Genomic DNA, 22,904 nt, shown 5'->3' on the forward strand with positions numbered 1-22,904 from the left:
AACCATTTGTGTGTTTTATATTGTCATATATCCCCAGGCCTGTTCTGTAAATGTAATCGAGGCACGTGTAATCAATGGTTTGCCTTTAAGCTGCTTATGAATGAAATGAATGAATGAATTAATGCATTACATTTTATTTTTGTGTAACATTGCCAGTTGGCAACCCATCCTTATGGGATTAATTGACACATAAACAAACATTACAATAATTCACTGTGATAATTAATTGATAATTCTTCTTCGGGTGTTCTCTGCTTATCTTATTCTGTGACAGCGATGGAAGCATAGAGCTGAGAAAGGATGATGATGCACGCTAAAGTTGGTGTGGGGGGGGAGAGAAGTTATTGAGTTATTATCTAGCAGCTATCTAATATACCAAACATAGGCATTAACATTCTAAGCACTGAGCAAGGGGCCAGCATCAATTAAATCCCCACCTCACATTGTTCAAATCCAAGCAGCATAAACTATGACAAGTGAAACATAATTAGGTATTAAATTGTATTAAATTGACCAGCGAGTGAAACAGATTTACAGCGTGTTTCATATATTCCCTGTTAATTCAAGCAAAACAACATTAGTCCATCATAACCATGCCTCTGCTCACTTCTCGTCCTGAGTTAATTCTGCCGCGCCAATTCATCTACCTCTCCTCTGAGATGAGATCACCATGACGATCGTGAATCAGGAAACACACGTATACACACACAAACACACATAAAGATTAGTCCATTCTGAATTCTATATGGGATTTACAGATACACACACCTGCAAATTATGAATATTAGATTTTGTCATATTTAGCATTATGTTATCCTCCTAATGAGTATGGGGAATACATGAATCAGCTCCTCTCTGCATTATCTAAACAGTGGTGTTTTAATGATGATTTGGTAAATTAAGGAATAAAGTTGGAGGCCTAATCTAATTCATTTGCAGTGTGTACACATGAAAGCGGCGTTTCAAAGGTTTCGTCTGAAGGACGCCCATTAGAGGGCAATCACAAGGCTGTGTGATGCAGTGTGATGTGACGAGGCAGCCGCTTCCCTGGGGACCTTAACTGGTAATTATGCTAATCAGGCTGCCAGTGATGTCACAAGGACTTTAATTGATTCCAATAGAAGCCCAGCAGATGCTACAATATTAGACCCTCCAACTCTAATGCTGATGATGCTGTCAGGATAGACACGTAGATCGTCTGTCTGATGCAGTGTTATCCACAGTGGCTGATGATGGCTCTGTGACTCTGCAGTCATTGGACAGATGTCTCTAGAAACATTATGTGGTAATACCTGGGAGGTCGTCAAAGTGTCATTGGCCGACAGAGATGGCGTGATGCTAACGTTGATTATTATCCTATGTTAACTTTGAAGCCAAAGTAGGATGATGCTGTGTATTTGAAAGGGGCCACTGCTTTTGTATGAGTCGTTGAATGTTGGTGTAATAAACTCTATGACTTTGTTAATATGAGGTTGTAAAACAGTATCATTCTCTCCTAATATATAAGAATATCTCATACCCGCCCAATTTACAAGCACAGGTTTTCTCCGATCATTGCAGTAGTCCTTTTGCTGATGAGTAGTTTATCCTTGGGTTGAGTCAGTCCTAGTAAATTATCATGATACTCTGAGAGATGGCAATATGTGGCTGCCAGGTATCTTAATGGGCTTTGCAAAATATGGTTATTATGGTTAATATATCTTGTTAAATCAAGCATGCTATAAACGCAATGCTGAAAACCCCAGCCAGCAAGTTGTCCACTGTTATGTAGCTAATTCCATTGCAGATAGAGCCATACTGTGAAGGCAACACCAACAAGGACACATGTCATTGAGAAATCTCACACCTGTGAAGTGATTGAGTCCTAAAGTGCCTCACTTCACCTCGCCTCACTGTGACTGTGATTGTGACATTTCCCTGTGCTGTGGCCTCAGGCACTGACTAACACTGAGATCTATGTTGTCATTAACCTTCTGTTACTAAGCAACCCCTAACTCAGGGCTGTGAGGAGTGACAAGACAGTGTGTGTGTGTGTGTGTGTGTGTGTGTGTGTGTGTGTGTGTGTGTGTGTGTGTGTGTGTGTGTGTGTGTGTGTGTGTGTGTGTGTGTGTGTGTGTGTGTGTGTGTGTGTGTGTGTGTGTGTGTGTGTGTGTGTGTGTGTGTGTGAGCCACGGCTGATGCGGGGCCTCGGTGGTATGGATGATGGCTGGATTATGGCAGCTCCTCCACCGAGTGTTATGGCAGCACAGACTCTCTGAGGGGCTGGGTTACAGTATTGTGGATGTAGCTAGCTGTTGTGGCAGGGGCTCAGACTGTCTTTATTTTTTTCCTTGTGTATCTCTCTCTCGTTCACTCTCCCTGTCTCGTGAGTCCCACTCTCACCCCCTACTTTCTTCTCAATCGCTTTCTCTCTCTCCTCTCACAGTCATACATGACAGACACACACACACTCTACACTCCATTTCTCTCATACACTCTCACTAAGTGGTCTGACATGGAGTAGTATTTATGTTCACCTCACCAGGGTTCAAGCTGAGCCTGTTGATACTACACCTGTAAAATGCTTCCTGCAGAGGGAGAGAAGAGGGGGAATGGATAAGGACAGAAGAAGAGATAAATCATTGATAGATGTGGGGAGAGAGGAGGGACCGTAATAATGATAAGTGTTGAAGAGTTGACTTCCATACTGTTGTTGATAACAGGAGTATAAATGCAGCACCTTGCACCCGGTCAACTCTACCCAGGGAGCTCCTTCCCATATCACCATTCCATCTATGTGACAGGAACATTGCAGCTAGCTGTGTTCATTGGAGTTCCCCTTGTGGGAAAGGACAGAAACATGATATGTGTTTTTCCTGACCATATCACCTTACCAGGAAAAACTCTAACTCAACTGACCTGTCTTATACCGTTTTACTCCACGAGGAACATAGATCAAACACAAAATGGGAAAACCTGTCAGGAAAACCTCCTGGCCCAAAAGCATACTTTTGTCAGATCCAGTCCGGTCCTCTAGGAGACAGAGTGAAGCCAGGTTTCCCAGCTCTCCTCCCATCCTATTAACACTGCATGTCCTGGGGAGGGAAGCTAAATCAGCTCAGTCCATTGAATGATTAGTTGAATCATGTGGCTTGAGTGAGTTACTAGAGATGGAACCTAAAGGCCTACAGGCTGTGTGTGTGGCTCTATTCAAAGGGCCCTATACAGATGCTGACTGCCTGGCCTGAGTACCTATCTGATACATTACCTTTACTAACTCTAACAAACCACTCTTTCTCTCAGTCATATACAACATTTCAGGGGTTATTGAACAGTGATAACTATATTTTAGATGTGATAAAGACATGTAACATCATTGTAATCAGTAGATCCTTGTAACCCCATACAGCTCAACAAGGTTATCAGTACACTCTAATCAAGTCCCATTTTCAGTTCTGAAAGTTTTGGTCATCCAGTGGTGGCGAGTAGTCCTTTAATGGCCATTTCATTGCCTCTAAAACAGTCAGTAAAACACTGGGCCGCCCACTTACACTAATTACACTGAACAAAAATATAAATGCAAAATGTAAAGTGTTGGTCCCATGTTTCATGAGCTGAAATAAATGTCCTTTTTTTTAAGGTATCTGTGACCAACAAGATGCATATCTGTATTCCCAGTCATGAAATCCATAGATTAAGGCCTAATTTATTTGTTTCAATTGACTAATTTCCTTAAATGAACTGTAACTCAGTAAAATCTTTGAAATTGTTGCATGTTTCGTTTATATTTTTATTCAGTAGACATTTTACTGCCGGATGTGCTTGGTCCATCTCCCCCTGGAGCCAGCAGCAACATTTTCAAACTGTTTGTGTGTGTGTGTTTGTGCACGTGTGTGTGCGTGTGCACTGTGTGAATTTGTTTGTGTGTTAATTAGCCAAGTGGAACACTAGTCTCCCAATCACAACCATCCATTCATGCAAATAAATTGAACAATCATATGAATTTAATTATGAATTCAATTTCAAATAGAGAAAGGTGGAGCTCTCTTTATCCTCTTACATGCCTTAGATACAGAACATACACTACCGGTCAAACGTTTTAGAACACCTACTCATTCAAGGGTCTTTCTTTATTTGTACTATTTTCTACATTGTAGAATAATAGTGAAGACGTCAAAACTATGAAATAACACATATGGAATCATGTAGTAACCAAAAAAGTGTTAAACAAATCAAAATATATTTTATATTTGAGGTTCTTCGAATAGCCACCTTTTACCTTGATGACAGCTTTGCACACTCTTGGCATTCTCTCAACCAGCTTCACCTGGAATGCTTTTCCAACAATCTTGAAGGAGTTCCCACATATGCTGAGCACTTGTTGGCTGCTTTTCCTTCACTCTGCGGTCCGACTCATCCCAAGCCGGGGGATTGTGGAGGCCAGGTCATCTGATGCAGCACTCCATCACTCCCCTTCTTGGTCAAATAGCCCTTACACAGCCTGGAGGTGTGTTGGGTCATTGTCCTGTTGAAAAACAAATGATAGTCCCACTAAGCCCAAACCAGATGGGATTGCGTATCGCTGCAGAATGCTGTGGTAGCCATGCTGGATAAGTGTGCCTTGAATTCTAAATAAATCACAGACAGTGTCACCATCAAAGCACCCCCACACCATAACACCTCCTCCTCCATGCTTTACGGTGGGAAATACACATGGTGGAGATCATCCGTTCACCCACCCTGCATCTCACAAAGACACAGCGTTTGGAACCAAAATTCTCAAATTTGGACCAATTTCCACCGGTCTAATGTCCATTGCTTGTGTTTCTTGGCCCAAGCAAGTCTCTTATTATTATTGGTGTCCTTCAGTAGTGGTTTCTTTGCAGCAGTTCGACCATGAAGGCCTGATTCACAGTCTCCTCTGAACAGTCGATGTTGAGATGTGTCTGTTATTTGAACTCTGTGAAGCATTTATTTAGGCTGCAATTTCTGAGGCTGGTAACTCTAATGAACTTATCCCCTGCAGCAGAGTTAACTCTGGGTCTTCCGTTCCTGTGGCGGTCCTCATGAGAGACAGTTTCATCATAGCGCTTGATGGTTTTTGCGACTGCACTTGAAGAAACTTTCAGAGTTCTTGACATTTCCCGTATTAACTGACCTTCATGTCTTAAAGTAATGATGGACTGTTGTTTCACTTTGCTTATTTGAGCTGTTCTCGCCATAATATGGACTTGGTCTTTTACCTAATTGTTACAGGAGGGGGTCGCAGTTTCGGAGCGTCCCACTAGGTGTCATCCTCTGACAACCTCAGGCACCTCCTCACTCACAGTTTGCCAAGAGTGTGCAAAGCTGTCATCAAGGCAAAGGGTGGCTATTTGAAGAATCTCAAATCTCAAATATATTTTGATTTGTTTAACACTTTTTTGGTTACTACATATGTGTTATTTCATAGTTTTGATATCTTCACTATTATTCTACGATGTAGAAAATAGTAAAAATAAAGAAAAACCCTTGAATGAGTAGATGTTCTAAAACTTTTGACCGGTAGTGTAATTTTCTGAGATATGTGGCAATTGCCTCTACCAGGTATAATCAGCACAAGAGCTGATACAGCTCAGATTAACATCACAACAAATCATTTAACACGCTGATTGGCTTTGTGCCTCTAATGTTTGGGTTTACTTTGAAAAGTAGACAAGGATCTGAACCCGACTGCCTGTATCACCTCAATCTCCCAAGTCATTACCGTTACACCCACCCCTCTGTGTTCTGGGCTGGAGCTGCTGCAAGGAGAGAGAGAGCTGGAGAGAGAGAGTGATAGAGAGAGAGATGGGGAGAGGGAGAGAGAGATAAATAGAGAGAGAGATAAAGACAGAGAGAGAGAAGAATCACATTAGAGCTGGGTTTTCAATGTGGTGTATGTGAGAAGTATGGTGGAACAGGTGAACAGGGATTTTGCTGTGATGGAATTGGAGTGTTCAGCTGGACATCCTGATCCTGAAGTGGGCTTTCAGAGACACGATCTTGCCTCATGTTTTCCTGCAATAAAAGATACCAGTTTCTATGGCTACAGTTAGAGGTTTTGAGGCGTTAGTCATGAAATCAAAATGGAGACTCTTTTGTCTATTCCGTACGAGGAGCAGTTGAAGAGGAACACTGATTCTGTCACTTCAGAGATTTGGTTCCCCTTCATTCTGTTCCCTGTTTGACTGACATACAGAAGGACAGTTCCAGCACAGCACAGATAAGACGATGGCTTCATCATTACGCTGCTAATTCGCCGCACCACTGATAAGTATTCAAGCATTCTGCTGCCCCGCTTATCTGGCTAGCTTAATCTCATGGTAGGAAAGTAAAGTAAGAGTGCCCTTGGCTCCTGACTGTGGAGCTATGCTGGAAAATGGAAGGAGATTGTTGGAAAGAGAAAAAGGGTCATTTTACTCAGGGACACTGGACCTAATCTTTTTTGGAGGGATTAATGGTAAAAGGTCTGATACATCTGTGTGTTTGGTGACCATGGCAGGATTATGGGCCACATTGGCTATACAAAGGCTGTCTTCTTAGGCTCTCAGTCTCTCACTCTTTTTTATCTTCTTACCCTCTCTCTCGCTCGCTCTCTCTCTCTGTCTCTCTGTGTCTATGTCTCTCTCTCTCTCTCTCTCTCTCTCTCTCTCTCTCTCTCTCTCTCTCTCTCTCTCTCTCTCTCTCTCTCTCTTTCTCTCTCAATTAAATTTTTCAAATTCAATTCAATTTTTCAATTCAACTTAAGGGCTTTATTGGCATGGGAAATGTATGTTAACATTGCCAAAGCAAGTGAAGTAGATAGTAAACAAAAGTGAAATAAACAATAAATATTAACAGTAAACATTACACTCACAAAAGTTCCAAAAGAATAAAGACATTTCAAATGTCATATTATGTATATATACAGTGTTGTAACAATGTGCAAATAGTTAAAGTACAAATGGGAAAATAAATAAACATAAATATGGGTTGGATTTACAATGGTGTTTGTTCTTCACTGGTTGCCCTTTTCTTGTGGCAACAGGTCACAAATATTGCAGCTGTGATGGCACACTGTGGTTTTTCACCCAGTAGATAAGGGAGTTTATCAAAATTGGGTTTGTTTTCGAATTCTTTGTGGATCGCTGTAATCGGAGGGAAATATGTGTCTCTAATATGGTCATACATTTGGCAGGAGGTTAGGAAGTGCAGCTCAGTTTACACCTCATTTTGTGGGCAGTGTGCACATAGCCTGTCTTCTCTTGAGAGCCAGGTCTGCCTACGGCGGCCTTTCTCAATAGCAAGGCTATGCTCACTGAATCTGTACATAGTCAAAGCTTTCCTTAAGTTTGGGTCAGTCACAGTGGTCAGGTATTCTGCCACTGTGTACTCTCTGTTTAGGGCCAAATAGCATTCTAGTTTGCTCAGTTTTTTTGTTTGTTCTTTCCAATGTGTCAAGTAATTCTCTTTATGTTTTCTCATGATTTGGTTGGGTCTAATTGTGTTGTTGTTGTTGTTGTCCTGGGGCTCTGTGGGGTCTGTTTGTGTTTGTGAACAGAGCCCCAGGACCAGCTTACTTAGGGGACTCTTCTCCAAGTTCATCTCTCTGTAGGTGAAGGCTTTGTTATGGAAGATTTGGGAATCGCTTCCTTTTAAGTGGTTATAGAATTTAACGGCTCTTTTCTGGATTTTGATAATTAGCGGGTATTGGCCTAATTCTGCTCTGCATGCATTATTTGGTTTTTTACGTTGTACACGGAGGATGTTTTTGCAGAATTCTGCATGCAGAGTCTCAATTTGGTGTTTGTCATTTTGTGAATTCTTGGTTGGTGAGCGGACCCCAGACCTCACAACCATAAAGGGCAATGGGTTCTATAACTGATTCAAGTATTTTTTGCCAGATCATAATTGGTATGTCAAATTTTATGTTCCTTTTGATGGCATAGAAGGCCCTTCTTGCCTTGTCTCTCAGATCGTTCACAGCTTTGTGGAAGTTACCTGTGGCGCTGATGTTTAGGCCGAGGTATGTATAGTTTTTTGTGTGCTCTAGGGCAACGGTGTCTAGATGGAATTTGTATTTGTGGTCCTGGCAACTGGACCTTTTTTGGAACACCATTATTTTTGTCTCTCTCTCTCTATCTGTGTCTATGTCTCTCTCTGTCTCTCTCTCTCTCACACATAGTTTATATCTCACACACCCTCACTTTCCCACACACTCTCTCTCTACCCATTGATGTTCTGTTATGCAGCTCCTCTCTTCCCACTAAAAAAGCCCACTGCAGCAGTAGCAGCATTAGCAGCGGGAGCAGTACCTCTGGTCTAATCTAGCTCTAGCCCCAGTGTTGCTAACCCAGAGATGGTGGTTTGCTGCTCTGATTTCTCCATCACGCTGTTCAGGCCCAGCAGGCTGTGGCTGGCTATCTGTCTTCACTCATATCCTCACTGAGCTGCCAGCTCCGTGGACCAACACAACACAATGAGCAGAGCAACAGGATGCGCCTCAGGCTCCGGCACATCCAGCCAACACAGTGCAACACCCACCCAGCAACGTTCTCTCTCTCTCTCTCTCTCTCTCTCTCTCTCTCTCTCTCTCTCTCTCTCTCTCTCTCTCTCTCTCTCTGTCTCTCTCTCTCTCTCTCTCTCTCTCTCTCTCTCTCTCTCTCTCTCTCTCTCTCTCCTCTCCCAATGCCTCAGAACCACCTACACTCCTGCACAATACAGGAGGGGAGAGCTGACTGAATTTGGAACACTTGACATGTAGGATAGCTTAGGATTCCTGAATGAGCATTGACTCAGAGTGTGCAGAAAATGGTAAAGAATATCAAATGTGGAATATGCAGTTGAAATGAATAACAACTACATTTGTTATGCTAGTGGTATGTTTTCATATTCAGCACTCTATTAAGCATTAACAATTGAAAGAATTATCTTAAATCATATTAGTTAATTATCACTTAAGTAACTAACAGTACCTTCGTAAGTGTTTCTGTCTGAGAAGCACAGTCATGTCTGCAGCAGAGGTTCATTTGACAGTGACCCTATATCATCTCATTGATTAGTGTGAGAACTGCCATTTTGATTTAAACCCCCCGGCTGGGCTGCATTCAGAGAGTAGCCCTGTCGTCTGTATGATCTGTGACATGCTGATTCAGCATCTCCACAACCCCACATATTCTCCCTGAGCCTTTAGATTTCTCCTCTCTTTCCTCTTATTACTTTCCAGACCTCTCTCTCTTTGTGGTTGTGAAAGGCTTAATAATGTTTGCTGGCACGGGGCGTTGGGAAGGGCTGGAGAGGTCGGTCAAGCCGTGTCAGTGACAGAGATTGTCTGTCGGATCCCTGGCTGTCTAAGAGAGTGACCTGAGCATCTGTGAGGGGATGGGAGAGGCGGGTGTAGAGAATCAGGCTCTGACCATCACTTTCTGCCCTGGCCCTGCAGCTGTCCATCGGCTCTCACTCCAATCTAATAGCCTGGACCAGGGATGGGCAACTTTGATGGGGGTGGGGGCCACAAAAAATCTGAACTCATCATGAGGGGCCGCATAGCGAGCAAACATTTTAGTGGCCCCCCTCTTGACAGCGGAGAGAAATTGTCATGCAATTCTACACATTTTGCCCTGGGGTGTAGAGAAAATGTTGCCATTTTAAAGCAAGTTTGCTGATTCTACACATTTTGCTTTGGGGTGGATAGAAGATTTAGCAATTTTACAGCTCATTTCCTGCAATTCTACACATTTTGCCATAGATTGGAAAGAAATGTTTGCGAGAATGATTTAAAAAATCAATGGGGGCCCCCCGGCCGATAATTCGACCATGATAACAAGTTTAGATAGCTGTCCGCTAAACTAATTTAGCAATCTAAAACAAATTTGCTGACATGGGCTAATTGACTGACTATATGTGACTGACATAACAAGAGGAAAACTGCTGATGCACAACCAAATTTCGAATTCCACCTTGTGTATTCTGCTATTCTATGTGTAACCGGTGTGAAATGGCTAGCTAGTTAGCGGTGCGCGCTAGTAGCATTTCAATCGGTGACGTCACTCGCTCTGAGACCTTGAAGTAGTTGTTTCCCTTGCTCTGCAAGGGCCGCGGCTTTTGTGGAGCGACGGGTAACGGTGCTTCGAGGGTGACTGTTGTCGATGTGTGCAGAGGGTCCCTGGTTCAAGCCCAGGTAGGGGCGAGGAGAAGGACGGAAGCAACACTGTTACATATGTCGCAACAGTAAGTTAACTGGGGGGGATTGATCCGAGGGCCTTCAAGCCGCCAGTTGCCAATCCCTGGCCTGGACCATCGCTTATCCCCTGGGGGTTAGGACACAATTCCCCCCCCCCCTTACCCCTTAGTGATGAAAGGCCAATATTTCCAGGGAGAGTGTGTTTAACCTTTGGGAGATTGATAATCAAGCTGCTCTATCGATTTGCTTTGCTTAGAAAGGGTGCTTATTTTCCTGGATGAGATGTTGTTCTCATAGCTAGCTGTTGGTCCTGTTATTGTCAAGTGCTCTCAACCTAAAGCCTAATTTGTAAGCCCGTGTTTATGGTGTTTATTGGTGAAGAGATGATATATTGCTCTGATGCTTAGTGCTCCCTGTATTGGCCCTGTATTGGCCCTGTATGGCCCTGTATTGTCCATGTATTGGCCCTGTATGGCCCTGTATTGGCTCTGTATGGCCCTCTATTGGCCCTGTATTGGCCCTGTATGGCCCTGTATTGGCCCTGTATTGATGTATTACGTAACACTGAGGTACAATGATATTGCCAATTCTAAAGGTCGTGGGCCTTTTGCTCTGTAGTTGCTCTGATCTGAAGTTTGTTTTCAAGTCCTGTTCCAGGCTAAATGAGGGGAGGTGTTTGCCTGTCAGAGTTACTCTAGCAGATATAATGCTATTTAAATGCTAATGTAATAAGAGGAGCAAAACAACCTTTATCTATACTCTGTGTATAGCGTAGGCTACGTACTGGACTGGAGCCCTTAATATATGAGGCCCTTCCTCTGACTCTCTCTCTCTCTCTCTCTCTCTCTCTCTCTCTCTCTCTCTCTCTCTCTCTCTCTCTCTCTCTCTCTCTCTCTCTCTCTCTCGCTCTAGCCTGCTGCATGTTCCAGCATAGATCACTCGGGGGGTTCTTGGAGCATTGACAATATTGGACCAATGGCTCTGTGCCACGTTTTGAGTCAGGCATGATCAGTATATGGCTGAGCAGACCACAGGCTTATGACTGATGCTTCTCTCCACATCTGGAGATTTGGGTTGTGTTTAATAGACACAAAATGGTGAAACGTTTTGAAATTGACAATAAATCAATAAATGCTCTAATTGGACAGGTTTATTATCCCTTAGCTACCTCCTCCATTTCAAAATGGTTTCTCCAGTTGTGTGCCTAGTGACCACAACCCAGGTATTTCTGTTAAAATGTAAGATTATAATAGGCCAATTTAATTCAGAGCATTCTAGCTTCTCTGAAACATAATCCTTTGCTGCAGTATTCATCATTCAGCCTCTGAGACCGAGGCAGAAGCCGCTGGTACTGGGGCTAAAACAAAATGTATTCTCTGTTTCTGCTGATGTCACAGATACTCACCTGTGTTTGGAGAGCCTTTACTGGACGGATGCTTGCTTATAGAGAGCAAAGCAACGTGCCCTCCATCTCTGACTCGCATAAATATTAAATGGCGTAGGCGTCGCTTTCAGAATCCTCCATTCCTTTTACAGACAAACCAGTCAGAGAGCGAGAGAGGGAGAGAGAGGGAGAGGAGAAGAGAGAGAGAAAGAGAGGGAGAGCGAGAGAGAGAGAGAGAGAGAGAGAGAGAGAGAGAGAGAGAGAGAGAGAGAGAGAGAGAGAGAGAGAGAGAGAGAGAGAGAGAGAGAGAGAGAGAGAGAGAGAGAGAGAGAGAGAGAGAGAGAGAGAGAGAGAGAGAGAGAGAGAGTGTGTGTCACTGGAGTATAATCCTGGGAAATGCCAAAACTGTGCCGGCGGATAATTTATTCAACTTGTCTCTCAGAGATTCTTTGTGGAATAGTCAATCTTCTGAGTTGAGAGAAGGCCATGCAGACAGTGCAGTGCAGCAGTAGCACAACTTCAGACAACATTGCATCATCATTTCACCCAGCAGCGGTCCTGTCCTCATCCTCTATAGAGGGAAATACAGAGTTTAACAAAACTGACATAACCCAGAGAGAAGGCTAGACCTAAGCTGCCATTGCTGTAGCCCCATATAAAAAATACTATATTATACTATGGTCTAAATGCTATAATATTACTATATAGTAGGGGTGTAACGATCCATCTACTACATCGATGTATCGATTTATATTCCTATGATCCAACTACATCGATCTGTGCTCGGCGAGTTGGCCTTTTGGACAACATATATCGATCTAACATCGTTTTAAAATGTAATAAATCGATTGTATCGATACTAGGAAATAACCCATTGGATTTAAGCACGTCAGACTTTATATGGATGTTTTTTCTTAGCACTTTTAATGATAAAGGCTTTAAACATTACTCGATTCAGTCTGCCTATCCGTGATGTCATCGCGCCAGCAGCAGCGCAAAGGCGCCAAGACAACAAAACATAGCATGGCGGACGACAGAGGAGAAGCCGACGAGCGAGAAATTATCAAGCCACCATTGCGGTCCTTACAAGAAACAGGAATCTAGGAAACTTCACCTGCACTGTCCAGTATCCAGGTATTTATTTCAGTCACACTGGTTGAATTTTTGGCTAAAAGGTTACTGAATCGATTTCAAGTCACTAAATCGTTTCGGATCGTATCGTTCTAAATGAACCAATATCGTCCTTGAATCGTATCGACAACCACGAATCGTGATACAAATCGAATCGTTGTTAAAACGAATCGTTACACCCCTACTATATAGTGTAGTATTCATTGTAGTAGACTGAAGTCCGCAACAACACTACAGAGAATACTGTAGTATTTACTGTAGTATACTGTAGTAGTTACAGTTAACTATAATATAACTATACTAAAGACAGCTGCACCATCGAGAGCATCCTGACCGGTTGCATCACCAACTGGTATGGCAAGTGCTCGGCATCCGACAGTAAGGTGCTACAGAGGGTAGTGCGTACGGCCCAGTACATCACTGAGGCCAAGCTTCCTGCCATCCAGGACCTATATACTAGGCGATGTCAGAGGAATATAGCCTCGTCATTGTTATTTTATTGTGTTATTTTTGTTATATATTTTTTATTTAATTTATTTTCTTAACTCTATTTCTTGAACTGCACTGTAGTGAAAGAAAACTGTAGTATATACTATAGTAATTAATGTAGTGTGTTTGCAGATTGTAGTATACTTTAGTATTTACTGTAGTGTTTTTGCGGACTGTAATATACTGTAATATTTAATGTAGTGTTTTTACGGAGATTACTTTAGTATTTACTATAGTTTTTGTTTTATTGTCTTTTACATATAAGTGGAGGTTTTCTCCTTGAGGAAACCTACTGGAGAAATACTAAAATAATAAGTAAGTAGAAGTTGCATCTGAACGGATAATTCAGAGCATCTTATTTTTTCTATAACCTGTATGGAACACAATAGGTCTATACTTGGCATGTAGTTTCGCACTTATGAGTGGCACAAATTGGGATATGGGGGAGGTGAATGGGCAGGCTATATGCAAATGAAATTGTGTATTTACTACAGTGTTTTTTTGCGGATAATACTGTAGTATTTACTATTTTGTCATGTGGGGCAGTACGCTGTTTTTATATATACACTATCAGTCAAAAGTTTGGACACACCTACTCATTCAAGGGTTTTTCTTTATTTTTACTATTTTTTACATTGTAGAATAATAGTGAAGACATCAAAACTATGAAATAACACATATTTGAGGTTCTTCAAAGTAGCCACCCTTTGCCTTAATGACAGCTTTGCACACTCTTGGCATTCTCTCAACCAGCTTCATGAGGTAGTCACCTGGAATGCATTTGAATTAACAGGTGTGCCTTCTTAAAAGTTAATTTGTGGAATTTCTTTCCTTCTTAATGCGTTTGAGCCAATCAGTTGTGTTGTGACAAGGTAGGGGGGATATACAGAAGATATCCCTATTTGGTGTAAGGGTTGGTGTGATGTATGACCCAGGTGCGGTGCAGGATAGACAGTAGGCAGTAGGCAGAGATGGTGAAACAAGGATCTTTACTGGTGGTCCCAAAGCCAGGATACAAAATAACGGACCAAAAACAGGCTGACAGCCTCGGCGCCTCCGGGTGGAGGTGACGGAATGTTGTTATCAGCCCTGGGTCCAGAATGTCCCTCCTGGGCACCCAGGACCGCTCCTCCGGCCCATAACCCTCCCTGTCCACCAGAAATTGGAGACCCCTCCCCACCCGCCGGCAGTCCAGGATCCGGTCCACAATAAAAGCCGGCTGCGCAGCGGTGGAACAGTACGAGGAGGGGGAGCCAGAGGACAGGTGGCGACGGGCTTGAGGAAGGACACATGGAATGTGGGATGCACCCGCATGGTGGGGGGAAGTTGCAGGCAGTAGGCCACTGGGTTGACTCGCTGGACCACTCTGAATGGCCCGACAAACCGGGGGGACAGCTTCCTGGACTCGACGCGGAGGTGAAGATCCCATGTGGAGAGCCACACCCTCTGTCCCAGGTGAAAAACCGGGGCCAGGCTTTTAACATAGGCCAGGCCCTGTTGTTACCTCATATCCCAGCGATAATGCCTGGGAATAAAACACTTACAGTGGGGAAAAAAAGTATTTAGTCAGCCACCAATTGTGCAAGTTCTCCCACTTAAAAAGATGAGAGAGGCCTGTAATTTTCATCACAGGTACACATCAACTATGACAGACAAATTGAGATTTTTTTTCCAGAAAATCACATTGTAGGATTTTTAATGAATTTATTTGCAAATTATGGTGGAAAATAAGTATTTGGTCACCTACAAACAAGCAAGATTTCTGGCTCTCACAGACCTGTAACTTCTTCTTTAAGACGCTCCTCTGTCCTCCACTCGTTACCTGTATTAATGGCACCTGTTTGAACTTGTTATCAGTATAAAAGACACCTGTCCACAACCTCAAACAGTCACACTCCAAACTCCACTATGGCCAAGACCAAAGAGCTGTCAAAGGACACCAGAAACAAAATTGTAGACCTGCACCAGGCTGGGAAGACTGAATCTGCAATAGGTAAGCAGCTTGGTTTGAAGAAATCAACTGTGGGAGCAATTATTAGGAAATGGAAGACATACAAGACCACTGATAATCTCCCTCGATCTGGGGCTCCACGCAAGATCTCACCCCGTGGGGTCAAAATGATCACAAGAACGGTGAGCAAAAATCCCAGAACCACACGGGGGGACCTAGTGAATGACCTGCAGAGAGCTGGGACCAAAGTAACAAAGCCTACCATCAGTAACACACTACGCCGCCAGGGACTCAAATCCTGCAGTGCCAGACGTGTCCCCCTGCTTAAGCCAGTACATGTCCAGGCCCGTCTGAAGTTTGCTAGAGTGCATTTGGATGATCCAGAAGAGGATTGAGAGAATGTCATATGGTCAGATGAAACCAAAATATAACTTTTTGGTAAAAACTCAACTCGTCGTGTTTGGAGGACAAAGAATGCTGAGTTGCATCCAAAGAACACCATACCTACTGTGAAGCATGGGGGCTGTTTGTCTGCAAAGGGACCAGGACGACTGATCCGTGTAAAGGAAAGAATGAATGGGGCCATGTATCGTGAGATTTTGAGTGAAAACCTCCTTCCATCAGCAAGGGCATTGAAGATGAAACGTGGCTGGGTCTTTCAGCATGACAATGATCCCAAACACACCGCCCGGGCAACGAAGGAGTGGCTTCGTAAGAAGCATTTCAAGGTCCTCCTGGAGTGGAGAGGTCCTAGCCAGTCTCCAGATCTCAACCCCATAGAACATTTTTGGAAGGAGTTGAAAGTCTGTGTTGCCCAGCGACAGCCCCAAAACATCACTGCTCTAGAGGAGATCTGGAGGAATGGGCCAAAATACCAGCAACAGTGTGTGAAAACCTTGTGAAGACTTACAGAAAACGTTTGACCTGTGTCATTGCCAACAAAGGGTATATAACAAAGTATTGAGAAACTTTTGTTATTGACCAAATACTTATTTTCCACTATAATTTGCAAATAAATTCATAAAAAATCGTACAATGTGATTTTCTGGAAAAAAAAATCTCATTTTGTCTGTCATAGTTGACGTGTACCTATGATGAAAATTACAGGCCTCTCTCATCTTTTTAAGTGGGAGAACTTGCACAATTGGTGGCTGACTAAATACTTTTTTTCCCCACTGTACATTTGCTCAACTTGCCATTGGCTCAACCACTGGCTCAACTTACCCCATGGCCATTGGCTCATCTTACCCCAAGGCAAACATTTTGCCTATATTAGCCCACATAGCTACAATGATGCACTTTGAAGCGTATAGAGACCCCAACTGATGTGTAGAACAATCTTACAATTATCTACTTTGGTTTAGGTACAAGCATCATGAAATCTCTAACACAATATATCCATTTGACCTAACTTGCTTAGCACTTTTTCCATGTGGTTTCTTCCTTCACAGACTCCATTAAATTATGACCTCTTCCTAAATATTTGGTCAAATTATTAATTTTGTGTTTCCTAGAATGTAAAATGTAATGTAAATGTAGAAACAAGGGTGGCTCAACTTACCCCTTTGGCTCAACTTACCCCACTCTCCCCTAAACATGAAAATAAGGCTGCTTCCAGTGATACTATTCCATTAGTAGTCTCTGCAGTCTTTGTCTGGTCATCCTCTTGTCTCTGTTTTATTCAAGGGGGGGGGGGGGCATGTGTAATTAGAGTGAAAGAATGATAGTGGGTTGTCTAGATAAAGTAAAGCTATTCTCTGATTAAGTTAAATGCGATAGAGGGGTGGGTTGGGACGTCCGCCCTTGGAAACAGATCACAGAGAATGTGGTTTTAATCCAGCGATGTGGCCTCGGTGGTGGTAGGATGCCTCTCAAGGACGCTCGTCCACTGATGCACTTCAAAGCGCTCTCCTCAGGGCTTTGACGGATGACACCCCCTCTCCAAAATGATAGGCTATTATTTCACTTTGCAATGGATAAATGGCAACGCTAGCTGCTCCCTGTCCCCCTTCCCTATCCATGCCTCGCCTCACAGCCTGGCACCAACAGACAGACAAGGGAGGGAGGGAGTAGGGAATGAAAGGTTTGTGGGACTGTGCCATTTTGTGATCTTACTTTCTCTTTTTCCACTTTGTTTTTCTGGGTGACTGAGTACATTGTGCTGCTGTAGTGACAACGGCATTTGATAAGCAGCTGATTTGATCAGGGGTTTTGATTGTTGCAGCTGCTGAAGGTTATTTGTTCTTAGCTATTTAAACAGCATCTAATGATCTCTCTCTCTCTCACACAGACCAGCAGTATTCATGGTCTTCTCAGCACTTCGATGAAGACAGCTACTCCCCTCCTCCACCCAGGAACATGAAGGCTCTATCGGGCGGCCGGCCCAGCCAGCTCCAAATCAACTTGGCTCACACCTGCGGCCTGGCCGACTGCGACCACTCCCTGGACCACCATGAGTCCCGCACCCCCTCATACCTCCTCAGCCCCACAGAGAGCTGTCTCATGGAGCACCACCGCTGCTCCCCTCGTAGCTCCATCCACTCTGAGTGCATGGCGATGCCTGTCTCCATGGCCAACACAGACCACTCCATCTCCAGCAGTACCTTTCCCAGGATGCACTACAGCTCGCACCACGACGGCAATGGGTCGCGGGATGGTGGTGGAGGAGGAGGAGCAGGAGGAGGAGGAGGTGTTGGCAGTGGGTCACGGAATCGAGATGAGTGTGGCTCGTCTCATGGCGGCAGCGGTAAGATGAACAGAATCCCAGCCAACCTGCTGGACCAGTTTGAGAAGCAGCTTCCGTTACACCGTGATGGCTTCCACACACTGCAGTACCAGAGGGCATCCACCACCACCACCACGGAGCAGCGCAACGAGAGCCCCGGGAGGATCCGACACCTGGTCCACTCTGTCCAAAAGCTCTTCACCAAGTCCCACTCCCTGGAGGGCTCGTCCAAGATGAATGGAACCAAGGCAGACTCTCACCGGGAAGGCTCCCACCACCATCATCACCACCACCACCACGGACACCACAAACACAGCAAGCGCAGCAAGAGCAAAGAGCGTAAGTCATCAGACAGTAGCTGTAAGCAGCGCTCCGGGGTGGCGGGCTGGTGGAGCTCGGACGATAACCTGGACAGTGACAGTACGTACCGGACGCCCAGTGTCATGTCACGCCAACAGGTGGACCACATCAGCCACTGCTACCCCGACTCTGTCCACAGCCACTACGGGGACCTGTCGCTCAAGACCTCCAAGAGCAACAACGATGTGAAGTGTTCTGCGTGTGAGAGCGTGGCCATGGCTCCTGAAGGGAAGTTCATGAAGAGGAGCTCTTGGTCAACGCTGACTGTCAGCCAGGCCAAGGAGGCCTACAGAAAGTCCTCCCTCAACCTGGAGAAACCCATGATGCCCACAGACCTCAAGGCCAACCTCAGGCCCTGCCACTACTTACAGGTGAGTCACTCTTCTAGTCCTAGTCTGCCCGTTGCTGGAGCAATGTTGCTGGAACCACAGCAATGTGATAGATGGATAGATAGATAGATAGATACAGTGGGGGAAAAAAGTATTTAGTCAGCCACCAATTGTGCAAGTTCTCCCACTTAAAAAGATGAGAGAGGCCTGTAATTTTCATCATAGGTACAAGTCAACTATGACAGACAAAATGAGGAAAATCCAGAAAATCACATTGTAGGATTTTTTATGAATTTATTTGCAAATTATGTTGGAAAATAAGTATTTGGTCAATAACAAAATCTCACGATACATGACCCCATTCATTCTTTCCTTTACACGGATCAGTCGTCCTGGTCCCTTTGCAGAAAAACAGTCCCAAAGCATGATGTTTCCACCCCCATGCTTCACAGTAGGTATGGTGTTCTTTGGATGCAACTCAGCATTCTTTGTCCTCCAAACACGACGAGTTGAGTTTTTACCAAAAAGTTCTATTTTGGTTTCATCTGACCATATGACATTCTCCCAATCCTCTTCTGGATCATCCAAATGCACTCTAGCAAACTTCAGACGGGCCTGGACATGTACTGGCTTAAGCAGGGGGACACGTCTGGCACTGCAGGATTTGAGTCCCTGGCGGCGTAGTGTGTCACTGATGGTAGGCTTTGTTACTTTGGTCCCAGCTCTCTGCAGGTCATTCACTAGGTCCCCCCGTGTGGTTCTGGGATTTTTGCTCACCGTTCTTGTGATCATTTTGACCCCATGGGGTGAGATCTTGCGTGGAGCCCCAGATCGAGGGAGATTATCAGTGGTCTTGTATGTCTTCCATTTCCTAATAATTGCTCCCACAGTTGATTTCTTCAAACCAAGCTGCTTACCTATTGCAGATTCAGTCTTCCCAGCCTGGTGCAGGTCTACAATTTTGTTTCTGGTGTCCTTTGACAGCTCTTTGGTCTTGGCCATAGTGGAGTTAGGAGTGTGACTGTTTGAGGTTGTGGACAGGTGTCTTTTATACTGATAACAAGTTCAAACAGGTGCCATTAATACAGGTAACGAATGGAGGACAGAGGAGCCTCTTAAAGAAGAAGTTACAGGTATGTGAGAGCCAGAAATCTTGCTTGTTTGTAGGTGACCAAATACTTATTTTCCACCATCATTTGCAAATAAATTCATTAAAAATCCTACAATGTGATTTTCTGGATTTTCTTTTCTCAATTTGTCTGTCATAGTTGACGTGTACCTATGATGAAAATTATAGGCCTCTCTCATCTTTTTAAGTGGGAGAACTTGCACAATTGGTGGCTGACTAAATACTTTTTCCCCCCACTGTAGATAGATAGATAGATAGATAGATAGATAGATAGATAGATAGATAGATAGATAGATAGATAGATAGATAGATAGATAGATAGATAGATAGATAGATAGATAGATAGATAGATAGATAGATAGATAGATAGATAGATAGATAGATAGATAGATAGATAGATAGATAGATAGATAGATAGATAACACTCAGAAACACTGCAAACAATAAGGCTCATTGATTAGCATGGATCTCACTGTTTAAGCCTGCCGTTTACATGGCACTCTATTCTATCAGAGGCTCATATTCAGCAAACAGACAGCTCTGAATCCAGACAGCATTATTATGATGTTGTTTATCTCAGCTGGACCTCTGATAGTTCTGAGAGATAATCTTTTGTATTTCCCTGTCCAGGATATGAGTCATCTGTCAGGGGCTCAGCAGGGTAGTAGCAGTGAGGGGACGGCACAGTGGGATATATCAATTATTGTATCAATGAATAACACCAGGGACGAGGTGGGAGGGCAAAGAAAAGACTCAGGATCATTGCAGGTTTGAGCTTGTTGCTGTGCCATGTTTCCCGAAGGAGTCAGTTGGTCTGTATCGGTGTGTGAGAGGCCAGGATCTGCATTGTGGGAAACCCTGGTGGATTGTGGGTAACGGCATTAAGATCAGTTCAAAGTGAATCAGCATTTTTGTAGTTGATGTTCCAGAGGTTACATTTTTTATTTAACCTTTATTTAACCAGGTAAGCCAGTTGAGAACAAGTTCTCATTTACAACTGCGACCTGGCCAAGATAAAGCAAAGCAGTGCGATAAAAACAACAACACAGAGTTACATATGGGGTAAAACAAAACATAAAGTCAAAAATACAACAGAAAATATAAAATATATATACAGTGTGTGCAAATGTAGCAAGTTATGGAGGTAAGGCAATAAATAGGCCATAGTGCAAAATAATTACAATTAGTATTAACACTGGAATGATAGATGTGCAAAAGATGATGTGCAAATAGAGATACTGGGGTGCAAATGAGCAAAATAATTAACAATATGGGGATGAGGTAGTTGGGTGGGCTAATTTCAGATGGGCTGTGTTGGGGTTGTTTAGGTAAAGGGTATTTGCTTGGGAATGGCAACTTCCTTTCCCACGGCACTGAATGCCTACTGTACTATTTCACTAAAATAACGATGTATATGAAACAATGCTATTGGTGTATGATGAATCAATATCAAGCTCTTCCTGACAGTAAAAAGTACTTGTTTTACAGTTAACATACAACCCATGAGTGGGCTTGAGTGGGCTACTGCCTGGAGCTAAAACCATGTACACTCCTCAGAGACTCTCTACGAAGTGGAATGTGGTGTAACTGTTAGATGCTGTCTTTAATAGACAAGAAGTACATTACTCAACCCACCCACCATTCTAGTGAGGAGGTAATGCCTATCTGACTATTAACTGATGTAAACAGGAAAATAGAGGTTTTGTGACTAATTTCAAGTATGTGTATATGAAACACGTTTAATGGTAATGAAAATGATAAACCCCCGACAACGGGAGCCTCTAGAACCTCTAATCTCTTTATCTCTCTAAGTGCACTAAGCTCTCTCTGAGACGATGATGATGATGATAAGAGACAGTAATACATTCTTTGCCTGGTCTTTTGATGGGGTGTCTGAATGGCCATAAACACTTAGTTTTTTCTATAAATAGCCCGGTCCATTCCGTTGGTTCTCCACCGCAGGGCTATTTTGAGCCTTGTCAATCTGGTGACGCATTTCCCCCGGGGATTGATGCCCTCTCTCTGAGGTGAACTAGCTACCAGGGAGGACTGTGGATCCACGGAGAACTAGGAGACAGGGGATAATAAACAGACTATTCTGGTCTATGGCTGGCTGGCTCGCTCACTGGCTGGCTAGCTGGCTCAATGGCTGACTGGCTGGCTGGCTCAATGGCTGACTGGCTGGCTGGCTCAATGGCTGACTGGCTGGCTGGCTGGCTCAATGGCTGACTGGCTCAATGGCTGGCTGGCTGGCTCAATGGCTGGCTGGCTGGCTCAATGGCTGACTGGCTGGCTGGCTGGCTCAATGGCTGACTGGCTGGCTGGCTGGCTCAATGGCTGACTGGCTGGCTGGCTGGCTCAATGGCTGACTGGCTGGCTGGCTGGCTGGCTGGCTGTCTCTCTATTTCTAGCCCTTTCCTTATCAACAGGAGCAGTGAGTCAGTCAGATTGAGTTGTTAGTCAAGAACATTACTCTTCAAGGGTCACATTGGAAGTGGCAGCATCCTGTTGCTGTTCTGCTTAGTTTTTATATTTCGGTCTAAAGGTGCAATCCTATAAAAATAGTTGTTGTTGTTAGTTGTTTTGGGAGGTGGGGTGGTTTGTGGCACTCCAGATGGTTTAATGTGCCAGTCACCTTGTTGTTGTCCTTGGATTTGACGATAGGGGAGAAAAAGACAGAAAAAAAGCTGGAGTTATGATGCTTTGAGAGAGCAGAGTGCTCTCCAGAAATGGGAGAGTTTGGCGTAATGGAAGTAGGGGGCGAGTTAGTGAGCATAGAACAGGACAGAGATGGAGTACAGTTGGCTTCTTCCTGAAATGACAAATGTTGGGAATCATACGTGCCATCGACCATCGCTCTCTGTCCTTTGGCAGAATGATTGCACAAATTTGTCCCAATTACCCAGGCATGAACACACACACACACTCAGGCCCTTGTTAGTGCCTGTTAGGGAGAAAGAGCAGCTTTGATTTAGATGCAGTAAGGTGGCAGTGACAACGCAATGAAGTACTGGACGTGACCAGCTCACCTGGCCAAGATACAGATTCACTACAGACTGCTGCTCATGGCAAACTTATACTCTCTCTTCTCTCTCTCTCTCTCTCTCTCTCCGTCTCTCTCTCTCTCTCTCTCTCTCTCTCTCTCTCCATCTCTCTCTCTCTCTCTCTCTCTCTCCCCCTCTCTCTCTCTCTCTCCTCTCTGTCTCTCTCTCTCCATCCATCTCTCTCTCTCTCTCTCTCTCTC

At 44.0% G+C, this 22,904-nt stretch overlaps 1 protein-coding gene across 1 annotated transcript in view; it reads left to right on the plus strand.

Moving 5' to 3' along the window:
- The window catches only part of dlgap2a (discs, large homolog-associated protein 2a), a gene marked incomplete at both ends in the record, with an annotated part of 341,967 nt that overhangs the window by 227,839 nt on the left and 91,224 nt on the right, over window positions 1–22,904 (plus strand). The window contains one exon of the mRNA XM_084182088.1: window positions 17,408–18,573. Within this exon, the coding sequence (XP_084038214.1) occupies window positions 17,408–18,573 (1,166 nt within the window). The remainder of the gene's footprint in view (window positions 1–17,407; window positions 18,574–22,904) is intronic.

The sequence above is a fragment of the Coregonus lavaretus genome, assembly GCF_964263955.1.
Source record: "Coregonus lavaretus genome assembly, chromosome: 18".
Taxonomy (NCBI): Eukaryota; Metazoa; Chordata; class Actinopteri; order Salmoniformes; family Salmonidae; genus Coregonus; species Coregonus lavaretus.